The sequence below is a fragment of the Geotrypetes seraphini genome, chromosome 12 (genome assembly GCF_902459505.1).
Source record: "Geotrypetes seraphini chromosome 12, aGeoSer1.1, whole genome shotgun sequence".
NCBI classification, from domain to species: Eukaryota; Metazoa; Chordata; class Amphibia; order Gymnophiona; family Dermophiidae; genus Geotrypetes; species Geotrypetes seraphini.
The window spans coordinates 20,863,086-20,875,143 of NC_047095.1; the positions used below are offsets into that span (position 1 = coordinate 20,863,086).

Below are 12,058 nucleotides of genomic sequence, written 5' to 3' on the forward strand. Positions count from 1 at the left end.
AGCATAAAACTGCCACAGCAGACAAAAAAAAAGTTCTCAGCTCCAGCGGCGCTGTAGAAAAGGGAGACAGACCTCTGATGGTGCAGAAGTTAAATACTGCCACTGCCCTGCTTGAAATGCGAGGACTCCCATTGACATCGGGACAGGGAAAGAGCCAGCGAAGCAGCAACATCTCTCTTCAGGCTTTTCCTCCTGCTGACTTCCGCAGCGCAGGACAAAGCAGGAAGCAAAACGCTCGCACCTGCCTTCTGCAGCGCTTTGACTCTGATGCAGCGTCAGAGTCAAAGCGGTGCAGAAGGCAGGTGCGAGCAAAACATTTGCATCTGCTTTCTGCAGCGATTTGACTCTGACGCAGCGTCTGACTCTGACGCAGCGTCAGAGTCAAAGCTGTGCAGAAGGCAGGTGCAAGCGTTTTGCTTCCTGCCTTGTCCTGTGCCGCGGAAGTCAGCTGGAGGAAAGGGCAGGAGGCTTAAAGCTCCTGCCCTACAGTGCTGGACCGTGGGAGGAATTAAGGTAAAGTGTGGGGGGGGGTGGGGGGCCCTGCCTACCTGCCTGTCTCGGTGTGGGGGCCCTGTTGGGAGCCCTGCCTGCCTGCCACCAGGCCTGCCACTAAGCCTGCCTGCCTATCGCTAGGCCTGCCTGCCACCAGGCCTGCCTGCTTCCTACTAAGCCTTCCTGCCCTGTTCCTGCCTGACCTGTGCCCTGTCCCTATCCTGTGCCCTATCCTGGCCAGTCCTGTGCCTTGCTCCGGTTTACCCTGTGCCCTGTCCCGGTCTGCCCTGTACCCTGTCCCAGCCTACCCTGTCCCGGCCTACCACTAGACCACCAGAGGGGGGACAGGGTACGGATTCTGGCAGGGAGGGGGGGTTCAGGGTGCAGAGCCTGGCAGGGAGAATTTGGTTCAGAATGTTTTTTTCTTGTTTTCCTTCTCTAAATCTAGGGTGCGTCTTATGGTCAGGTGCGTCTTATGGAGCGAAAAATACGGTACTCTTTTTTTCAAGGGTGGCTTAAATGCTACTGGAACACTGCCTAAGTGTCAAACCTTAAAAAAGAAAGTCATACTGAGCATTGAAAAATAGTTAGATCTATTTAGCACACTCAAGGGGGAGGGTGGATATGGAGTGTAAGTTAATAAGATATGTTATCATATCCTATATAATAAAAGGCTAACTCGCGCATGCGCACTCCTATTTGCGTGTTCCGTGCGCTGTAGGTCTGTGGCCGCAGGAGTGCGCATGCGCGAGTCCCCAGTCTTACTTCTCTCTGACTACAGACCCACAAGGCCACCGCCGCGGCTCCTCTCTCATCTTCTGACGCAACTGCAGCGCATGAGAGGAGCCGCGGGGGCGCCTTTGAAAATGGCTCCCTTGCGGCGCTTTACAGAGCGTCTGACTACGGACCCACAAAGCCACCGCCGCGGCTCCTCTCTCATCTTCTGACGCAACTGCAGCGCATGAGAGGAGCCGCAGGGGGCGCCTTTTAAAACGGCTCCCTTCTCCGAGTGCCCAGCTCCTCCTCCTTTTTTTGCGATCCATCGAGCGGCTCCCCATCCTTCTTCCACCACCTACCGAGCCAGACCCCGCCTCCCCGGTTCCAACCGACACGGTGCCGCCAGACCCGGACAGCTTCAAATAGGAGGAAATAACATTAGGGCCCGACACTCACAGACCCGCAAGCAGGGTTGCCATGGAAACCCAGCCGCCATAACAAGACAGCAAGACCGGTCCTGGAAGAGAAAGGGAAAGCGAGGCAGAAAATGGGTGAGAACAGGAGAGCAAAACAGTGAGAGGGGGCAAAAGGGGAAAGGGAGGAAGAGTGGGAGAAACCCCGGCCAAAACCAAAAAGCACAGTTACTTACCGTAACAGGTGTTATCCAGGGACAGCAGGCAGATATTCTTAACACATGGGTGACGTCACCGACGGAGCCCTCGGTACAGACCTTTTTAACTAGAAGTTTCTAGTTGGCCGCACCGCGCGTGCGCGAGTGCCTTCCCGCCCGACGGAGGAGTGCGTGGTCCCCAGTTAGGATAAGCCAGCTAAGAAGCCAACCCGGGGAGGTGGGTGGGACGTAAGAATATCTGCCTGCTGTCCCTGGATAACACCTGTTACGGTAAGTAACTGTGCTTTATCCCAGGACAAGCAGGCAGCATATTCTTAACACATGGGTGACCTCCAAGCTAACAAAGAGGGAGGTGGGATGGTTGGCCATTAGGAAAATAAATTTTGTAACACAGATTGGCCGAAGTGTCCATCCCGTCTGGAGAACGCATCCAGACAGTAGTGAGTAGTGAACGTGTGAACTGAGGACCAAGTGGCCGCCTTGCAGATTTCCTCGATGGGCGTGGAACGGAGGAAAGCTACAGAAGCAGCCATAGCTCGGACTCTGTGGGCCGTGACAGTTCCTTCCAGTGAGAGACCGGCCCGAGCGTAGCAGAAAGCAATACAGGCAGCAAGCCAATTTGAAAGTGTCCGTTTGGAGACAGGACGACCCAAACGGTTGGGGTCGAAAGACAAAAAGAGCTGAGGGGCTGTTCGGTGAGCTCTGGTGCGATCAAGATAGTAAGCAAGGGCACGCTTACAATCCAGCGTGTGCAACGCCTGTTCCCCAGGATGCGAGTGAGGCTTAGGGAAGAAGACGGGCAGTACAATGGACTGGTTGAGGTGAAAAGCTGAGACCACCTTGGGAAGGAATTTAGGGTGGGTACGCAGAACAACCTTGTCATGGTGAAAAACAGTGAAAGGTGGGTCGGCAACCAGTGCATGCAGTTCGCTAACCCTCCTGGCAGAGGTGATGGCAATTAGGAAAAGCACCTTCCAGGTAAGGAGCCTGAGAGAAGCTGTGGCAAGAGGCTCAAACGGAGGTTTCATGAGAGCTGAGAGAACCACATTCAGGTCCCAGACGACAGGAGGAGGCTTGAGAGGCGGTTTGATGTTGAAGAGTCCTCTCATGAATCTGGAAACCAGAGGATGAGCCGTGAGGGGTTTTCCGAGAATAGGCTCATGAAACGCAGTGATGGCACTAAGGTGGACTCTGATGGAGGTGGTTTTGAGGCCAGCGTTGGACAGTGAGAGCAAATATTCCAAGACAGTTTCCACCGCTAAGGAGGTGGGTTCTTGATGATGCCGGAGACACCAGGAGGAAAATCTGGTCCACTTCTGATGGTAACATTGGAGAGTGGCCGGTTTCCTGGAAGCGTCCAAAATGAGGCGGACCGGTTGAGATAGACTCTCCGGAGAGGTCAGCCCGAGAGAAACCAAGCTGTCAGGTGGAGCGAAGACAGATTGGGATGTAGCAGAGACTGATGCTGTTGCGTAAGTAGAGTAGGAAACACAGGAAGTAGAATGGGTTCCCTGGAGCTGAGCTGGAGCAGGAGTGAGAACCAGTGTTGGCGAGGCCACCGAGGTGCGATAAGAATCATGGTGGCGTGGTCTTTGCGGAGTTTGGACAAGGTCCGCAACATCAGAGGAAGTGGAGGGAAGGCATACAGGAACCGATCCCTCCAATCGAGCAGGAATGCATCCGGGGCCAGACGGTGAGGAGAGAAGAGTCTGGAGCAGAATTGGGGCAGCTGATGATTGTGAGGTGCTGCAAAGAGGTCCACCTGCGGAGTGCCCCATCGAGCAAAGATGGAGAGCAGAGTCGGAGGGTCCAACGTCCACTCGTGGGGTTGAAGGATGCGACTGAGATTGTCGGCCAGAGAGTTCTGTTCGCCCTGGATATAGACCGCCCTGAGAAAAAGATTGCGGTCCGTGGCCCAGGTCCAGATGCGCAGAGCCTCCACACAAAGGGGGCGAGATCCGGTGCCGCCTTGCTTGTTTATGTAGTACATGGCGACTTGATTGTCCGTGCAAAGGAGGAGAACTTGAGGGCAGAGGAGATGTTGGAAAGCCTTGAGGGCATAGAACATGGCTCTGAGTTCCAGAAAATTGATGTGATGACGACGCTCCTGTGGGGTCCAAAGTCCCTGGGTGCGTAGATCTCCTAGGTGAGCTCCCCACGCGTAGGGGGACGCATCTGTGGTGATGATCATAGAGTGGGGGGGCAGATGAAAAAGCAGACCCCTGGAAAGATTTGAGGAGTTCAACCACCATTGGAGAGATTGCTGAAGAGATGATGTCACAGAGATGGGATGAGAAAGAAGGTCCGTAGTCTGTGACCATTGGTTGGCGAGAGTCCACTGAGGCGTACGAAGGTGGAGGCGTGCCAGAGGAAGGACATGCACCGTCGAGGCCATGTGACCCAGTAGGACCATCATCTGTCGGGCAGGGATGGAGGGGTGCATGAGTACCTGACGGCAGAGATGGAGCAGGGTCCGCTGGCGATCGGAGGGGAGAAAGGCCCTCATTAGCGTGGTGTCCAGAACTGCTCCAATGAATTGAAGTCGCTGGGTGGGAAGCAAGTGCGACTTGGGGTAGTTGATCTCGAACCCCAGGAGGTGGAGGAGAGAGATGGTGTGATGAGTGGCTTGTAGCACGAGTTGAGATGAAGGTGCTTTCACCAACCAATCGTCCAAGTAGGGGAACACCTGGAGGTTGTGAGACCTGAGGAAGGCCGCTACCACTATAAGGCACTTGGTGAAGACCCTGGGTGAGGAAGCTAGGCCGAACGGTAGCACCTTGTACTGATAGTGATGGTGCAGTACCTGGAACCGTAGGTAGCGGCGAGAATTCTGGTTGATGGAGATGTGAGTGTAGGCCTCTTTGAGGTCCAGGGAACATAGCCAGTCGTGTTGAGAAAGAAGAGGGTAAAGCGTGGCAAGGGAGAGCATTCTGAACTTCTCCTTGACCAGACACTTGTTGAGGTCCCTGAGATCGAGAATGGGACGGAGGTCTCCCGTCTTTTTGGGGACCAGGAAGTAGCGGGAGTAGAATCCCTGACCCCTTTGATCTGGAGGTACTTCTTCGATGGCATTGAGAAGGAGGAGGGATTGAACCTCCCTCAGGAGGAGGGGGGTTTGGGATGAGTTTGAAGCAGACTCTACGGGAAGGTTGTCCGGAGGTAGAGTCTGGAAGTTGAGAGAGTAGCCGTGGCGGATGATGTTGAGGACCCACTGGTCCGACGTAATGACTTCCCAACGGCTGGAGAAAATGGTGAGACGACCTCCGATGGGTTGTGGAAGAGGTAGCAAGGGTAGATGACTGGCTATGCCCTGGAGAGAAGAGTCAAAAGGGCTGAGTTTGTTTAGTAGGCTGAGAAGGCTTAGAGGGTTGAGTGGCCTGAGATCGAGCCTGAGCATGATGTTGCTGTTGACGGGGCCGCCGAGATTGCTGGGAAGGCGGGTTGAGTGGTCTGGCTGAGAATCTCCGTTGATAAGATGTTTGTGGCCGATAAGGTCGGGTAGGCGGTGCCTTCTTTTTCGGCTTGATCAGGGTGTCCCACCTGGTCTCATGGGCAGAGAGTTTCTGTGTGGTGGAATCCAGTGACTCTCCAAAAAGCTCATCCCCGAGACAGGGGGCGTTGGCCAGACGATCCTGGTGGTTGATGTCCAGGTCGGAGACTCTGAGCCAGGCCAAGCGACGCATGGCTACGGCCATGGCAGAGGCCCGAGAGGTGAGCTCGAATGAGTCGTATATCGAGCGGACCATATACTTGCGCATTTGGAGAAGGCCAGAGATGTGCTGTTGGAATAGCGGGACCTTGCGCTCAGGAAGGTACTTTTGGAGGGCAGACAGTTGTTGGACCAAATGTTTCAGGTAGAAGGAAAAATGGAAGGAATAGTTGTTTGCCCTGTTTGCAAGCATGGCATTCTGGTAAAGCCTCTTGCCAAACTTGTCCATGGTTTTACCTTCTCTGCCAGGAGGGGTAGAGGCATAGACACTGGAGCCCTGAGTCTTTTTTAAGGTGGATTCAACCAGAAGGGACTCATGGGGCAATTGGGATTTGTCGAATCCAGGAATGGGAATGACACGGTAAAGGTTGTCCAGTTTACGGGGGGCTCCCGGTACCGTGAGGGGATTTTCCAAGTTTTTGTAGAACGTTTCCCGTAGAATGTCATGCACGGGAAGCTTGAGGAACTCCTTAGGGGGTTGCTCAAAGTCTAGAGCCTCTAGAAAGGCTTGAGACTTTTTTGAGTCCGATTCCAGAGGGAGGGATAGAGCAGCAGACATTTCTCTCAAAAATTTAGAAAATGAGGACTGCTCTGGTTTAGAGGTGGCATCGGGTGCCGATGGTTCCTCATCAGATGAGGAGGGATCCTCCTCGGTACCGAGAGGAGTTTCCTCCCATAAGTCAGGGTCCCTGACTTCTGGTCGAGACACCGGGGTGGAGGGCGCGGTATGTCGAGTTTTAGATAAGGACTTTCCAGAGCGCACCGAAACGGTACCAGGGGAGGACGACCGGCGTCTATCTCGGTCCCGAGAAGAATGCCGTACCGCCTGGTGCCGAGGAGGATCCAATGTGGCCTGAGAAAGAACCACCGGATCGCTTTGAAGTTGTTGGGCCGAAAGGATCGGCATGGATGTGTTCACCGGTACCGAAGGGGTGGACACCGGGGGCTCGGTACGGGGCTCGGGCCGGTCTGGTACCGGAAGGAGCGGTGCCAGGATAGTGGGTAACAGTTGTTCAAGTTGTTTCTTCAACTGTTCTTGGAGTTGAGCCTTTAAGATGGCCGAGATACGGTCATCTAGGGGTGGCATCGGAACCGCTTTCTTTTTCTTCGGTTCCTTAGATGCCGCTCCACGCCCCGGCGATGAGGAGGCCGATGACGAGGCACTCACCGAGATCGGGGCGGAGCGTTTGCGGGACCGGTGCGATGCCGGTAGGGACGGTGTCGCCACCGTAGCCGGAGGGCGCTCGAGGGAAGAGGAAGGCTTCTTAGCCGGCTTACCTGGCGCCAGTGACGCCGATGCGGGGTCGGTCGGTGTCGAGGACGACGGTGCCGATTTTTGAGGTACCGCTGTTGAAGGTGAGGAGTCCATCGCCGACTCGGTGCCGAAGAGGAGAGTTTGCTGAATTCTTCGGTTTTTAAGGGTTCTTTTTTGAAGAGTAGCACAGCGGGTGCAGGAGTCCGCCCGATGCTCCGGACCCAGACACTGCAAACACCAATTGTGTGGGTCAGTTATGGAGATCGGGCGTGCACACCGCTGGCACTTCTTAAAACCGACCTGCGGGGGCATGAAGGGGAAGATAGCCTCCGCAAAATCGAAGCCCGAGGCCTGTATACTGGCAACAGGCCCCGCCGGGGCAAAAACGAAAGAAAAAGGGAAAAAAGCAAAGTTTTTTTTTTTTTTTTTTTTTTGCAAATCAAAGAAAAATAAACCCGAAGGTAAAAGAAGAAAAATTAAGGAAAAAAGCGCGAGCGGGAAGGCAAAAAAGTGGTTTCAACGGCCGTTGAAAAAACACACGCGTCTTCTTCGCTCCGCGGAAACGAAGAAACTGGGGACCACGCACTCCTCCGTCGGGCGGGAAGGCACTCGCGCACGCGCGGTGCGGCCAACTAGAAACTTCTAGTTAAAAAGGTCCGTACCGAGGGCTCCGTCGGTGACGTCACCCATGTGTTAAGAATATGCTGCCTGCTTGTCCTGGGATAAATAAAAACAACCACTGCCACAGAGAGGGAAAGGGACGCTTCCATTTGGGCCAGGGAAGGGTGGGGCTTCTCGGTGGATTAATAGGCTCCAGGGACATGGGAGAAAAGGGGGCTGGAAGCTGAAAGGAAAAAGATTGGAGAAGAGGGCTGGGGGGGGGCTAAAAAATGAGTTTGGAGCTGGGGCTGAAAATAGGGGACATGTGAAGGAAGGAGGCTTTAACAGGCTTAAACACTAGAGGGGATCAGGAGTGACATGCACAACAGGGGCTTAGAGGGCAAGAGAGCTGCAGTTGGAGAGACTGAGGAAGGGAATGTTCAGATAAAGAACAAAGACTGAAGAAGGAATAAAATAATTAAAAAAAAAGAGACACCTACAGGGAAACACAGGATCAGGAGCATACAGAGAAAACAGAAGTTTGAAGGAATCAGGAACATATACAAAAAGGAGAGCAGAGACCCCTGCAAGAAGAGAAAAAGAGCAAAGAGACTGGGGATGAGAAAGAGAGCAGAGATGCTTGCAGGGAGAAAAAGCTAAGCAGTAATGTTACAGCTTGCAGACTGAGGAAGAAAGCAGAGACAGCGCTACACAGGGAAATGGAGGGAGGAAAGAGACAGAAAGAAAAAGACAGACAGACATATATTCTAGCACCCGTTCATGTAACAGGCTTAACAACTAGTGTTATATAATATAGTACACTCTATTTTAGTTGAAAATGTGATGAAGGGTGGGTGGGTAAGTGGGTGGGGTGTTTTTGTTTTTTACACTATTAGATCTTATGTGTTAGTTATGATAGTGCATATATTAGAATTACTTGTATGATAAATTTTTGTGCACTTGTTAGATTTAAAAATGAATAAAGATTTTTTTTTTTTTAAGAAAAATAGTTAATAATAATTAACTAATAAAAATATTGCACATTTAATTTTTCCCTACCACCAAATTTCTCCATCCCACCCCACCCGGCTACTTTTTCATGCCACCCGGCTGGAAAAAAATTCTGGGGAGAACACTGGAACAGTATAGAAAATTGAATAAATAAACTATTTATAACATATATGCCAATTTACATTTATACCATAAATCTAATTTGTATAAGGCTTCTAAAACTGACTCCGCAATTAGCAGTTCTAGAAGCCTTAGGTACCATTTATAAGTATAAAAAGTAGATTTACAGTATAAATGTAAATTGGCATATATGTTATAAATATATCACACATTAATTAGTAAACACAGTACAACACAGTTTGCTACCTGTGAAGGAAGCTTTATGGTTTTGATCATAATTTCAAATCTCCATGCTCTGTGACCATACTAATAAACATGTGATTTTTCTCCCCATACCTGATACAATGCTGCAACATCCTTAGGGGTCCTTTTACTAAGCTGCGTTAAGCACTAACATGTGCTTACTGCAGCATAAAAAGGCCTTACTGTAGGACATGCTGAGGCTTCCTGCAGCAATTTTGTGATTGCGCATGCTCTCCACATACTGGAGGCAGGCTAGAGGCGAAGATTAGGTGTGTTCTATCCCAATCAGCGCAGCTTCACTGCCATATGCTAACCAATTAATGTTAGTGTGTGATCTTTCATTACCTACAAATTATAGGGTGATAGGGGCTCATGCACCAATGGCCACACGCTAATGGGAACATTAGTGTGTGGACATTTTACCCATGCAGTAAAAACGGTCCTTAGCATGCTGGAGTGAACCATACTAAGGCCGCTTTTTACTGCAGTTTGGTAAAATAGCCCCTTAGATTTTTAAGATTAAATGCATTTATTGAAGGGAAAAAAGAAGATCATATGAGATTTTACAGTTATAGTACAGGGAACTCTTCCTAAAAACAGGTGCAACTGTAAGTCCTCAGTCAGGACACACCTAGCTAGTCAGGACACACCTAGCTAGTCAGGTCTTTGGGATATCCTCAATGAAAATCTATGAGAATTTTGCAAACATGAAGGCAGCACATGCAAATCTAGCTCATAAATTGCACATTTCCTGAAAACTTCACTGGACTGGGTTGAGAACCTTTGCTATTTAGACTGAAGATGCACAATCTCCCAGGGTTTAACTGCACTCCTCCACGATTAAGCTACAGAAATGCATCTCATGAAAAATCGCTGCAAATATCCCGATAGTAGTAGATAATTAAAAAACATAATATATATATATATATTAAAAAAATAATAATAATAACTTAACCACTCTGATCTGAAGAAGCCAGGAGGTCTATAAAATTTGAATAAACAGACATGCTCTAGTTCAAAATGCCTGCTGCACACTATGCAACCTGTTTTCTCGTGTTGTAGTAAGGTGCCCACTGTTTAGATCTTGCACGCACTCTGGCACTAAGAAGCTGGGCACAGGTCCAGCTGGGTGAACTACCATGAGCCTGGCAAGAAAGCTGTGTGAAGCTCATATACGGTTGGCTTGTCATCGAGCTAAACCTGACTGGGATTAAGAAAACTAAGCCTTCGCCTGGGCAGCCATAAATGTGATTTTGCTGAAGTTTTCTACCGCAAGGAAACGCGTGCTGGGGGGGGAAAAAAAAAAAAAAAAAAAATCCACCCCACACAACCTTCAGTCTTAAGACAACCGCTTCTGATTCGTTTAAAGTTTCTGCCATAGCTGCCTACCCCTCCTTTCTATGGAATTTTTTTTTTTTTTTACCATCAGTCTCTGGGGAAGAGTAAGGAAAAGTAGGAGCAAGAGTGTCCTCTAAGTCGTGGCCTGCTTTACTGTTTACTTTCCAACGGACTGAACAACCCGATCGTTCACCTTTGCGAGCGGAGCCTGAAGGGAAAAGGCCGCAGAGGCGCCAGCTCCGAGCTCCAGCCACCCCCCTCCCCCCCCCTCTAGGCGCGAGCTCGAACCGAGGAACGAGCTCGCGCGAGGAGGAGCAAAAAGTGCGCCAGCGCCGAAAAGAGTCACCTTACCCGATACTCTCCCCAGCAAGCCATCCCGCAAGAAAGAGCGCTAGCGTTTCTCGTCCCGGGCCACTAGCGCGGAGCAAAAGTCATTCCGGGCGACGGGAGACATTTAACACCGCACGCCTCGAGCTCCCTCAGTCGGCGCCCGCGGCTCTGAAAGGTCGCGGCGGGTTTGGAGCCGGAGGAGGGCGCAGTCGGTCCCTAGAGCTGCGCGCGGACTCCTGGATCCGTAGGAGGCGCGAGTGGTGAGGGGGGTCACCGTCGCAGCCTCAAGAGGAGCTTGCTTTTTTTCGCGGGCAGGGCGCGGTGCGCTCTCTTCACTCACCGCGCTGCTATTGTAAATTTTGTGGGAGCTTTTCAAATTAGTAAAAGAACACTATAAATAGTTGCATACAGACGGTGCCTTAAGCTAAAAAAATTTTCAAAGTGTCATTTTGGAACGAGTTGGGGTAGCTCGTTCTTAGCACGTGCACAATTTAGTTCAGTTAAAAATGAACTTGAAATAATTTGTGAAAAGACTTTAAAGGGTTAAGTGCAACCCTATGCCTTAGTCACTGGATGAAAGAAGAGGAAAAGTTGACAGGTTTTGGATGGAAGGGGGGTTGTAATTATTATGTTATTCGTTGTATTTGATTGTTCCTGTTTTCTATCTAACTTGAAATTTTAATCAGATTAAAAAGATACATTAAATCATATTTGACAAGGCATATCTTCCCTCTCCCCGAAAAAATGTTATGATTTCCTGAGTACAGTTTCTTTGTTCATACGTGAAATTGGAAACCATGGAAAGTAACTGAGTTTTGGTTACAGTTAAGGTGCTGAAACTGACCATACAGCTGCTGTAAGAAGGTAATTTAGATTCGCGGCTACAGGGCAGGGAGGATTGTCGGACCAGGGCTGTTATCGGTCGGTCGGGGAAGTGCCACAAAAGTAAGGGGACCTGGCCGGCTGTGCTGCAACCGGGGCGGGGCGGGCCGGGGCGGGGCGGACCGCCCCCCTCCCTTGGTAGCCACTCGAACCGCGAGGCTACTCTCCTTCCTGCCCTGCCTGCAGCACAGAGCCGAACGGAAGTCTTCCAGACGTCAGCGCTGACGTCGGAGGGAGGGAGGGCTTTGTTTAAGCCCTCCCTCCCCTCCGACGTCAGCGCTGACGTCGGGAAGACTTCCGTTCGGCTCTGTGCTGCAAGCAGAGAAGGTAGGGAGAAGAGCCGCGCGACTGAGTACATCCAGCCCCGCAGGAGCCCCGCGACCCTCGGAGGCGTCCCCATGGGATCCCCGCGACCCTAGGGGGCGTCCCCACGGGATCCCCGCGACCCTAGGGGCGTCCCCACGGGATCCCCGTGACCCGAAGGGGGAACCCGCGGGATTCCCGTCGTCCCCGTTCCCGTGCAGCTCTCTACTCCAAACAGGAGCTGCCTTTCAGATCTGTTTTATAATCTCTGGCGGTCTAGAGGTGTAGCCAGGGCAAGAGTGATCCCCAGTTGCTCCTGTCCATGCTGGCTCTGCCCTCAAAATGGCTACCATGATCTCTAGTGGCAATCTTGAAGTTTGGGCGGAATCATACTGTAGTGTACATGCATACTAAAGGAGTCAATTTT

General features: G+C 51.3%; 1 protein-coding gene across 2 annotated transcripts in view; it reads right to left on the reverse strand.

Moving 5' to 3' along the window:
• The window catches only part of SLC44A3 (solute carrier family 44 member 3), a 125,514-nt gene extending 114,503 nt beyond the window's left edge, over window positions 1-11,011 (reverse strand). Inside the window, exon 1 of one of the 2 annotated variants that reach the window (XM_033916298.1) lies at window positions 10,468-11,011. In XM_033916298.1, coding sequence (XP_033772189.1) covers window positions 10,468-10,491 — 24 coding nt within the window. In that variant the 5' untranslated portion in view covers window positions 10,492-11,011. Of the gene's footprint in view, window positions 1-10,201; window positions 10,332-10,467 lie in introns of those variants that run through there. The other variant, XM_033916300.1, reaches the window with a different exon arrangement.
• Between the last annotated feature and the right edge of the window lie 1,047 nt (window positions 11,012-12,058).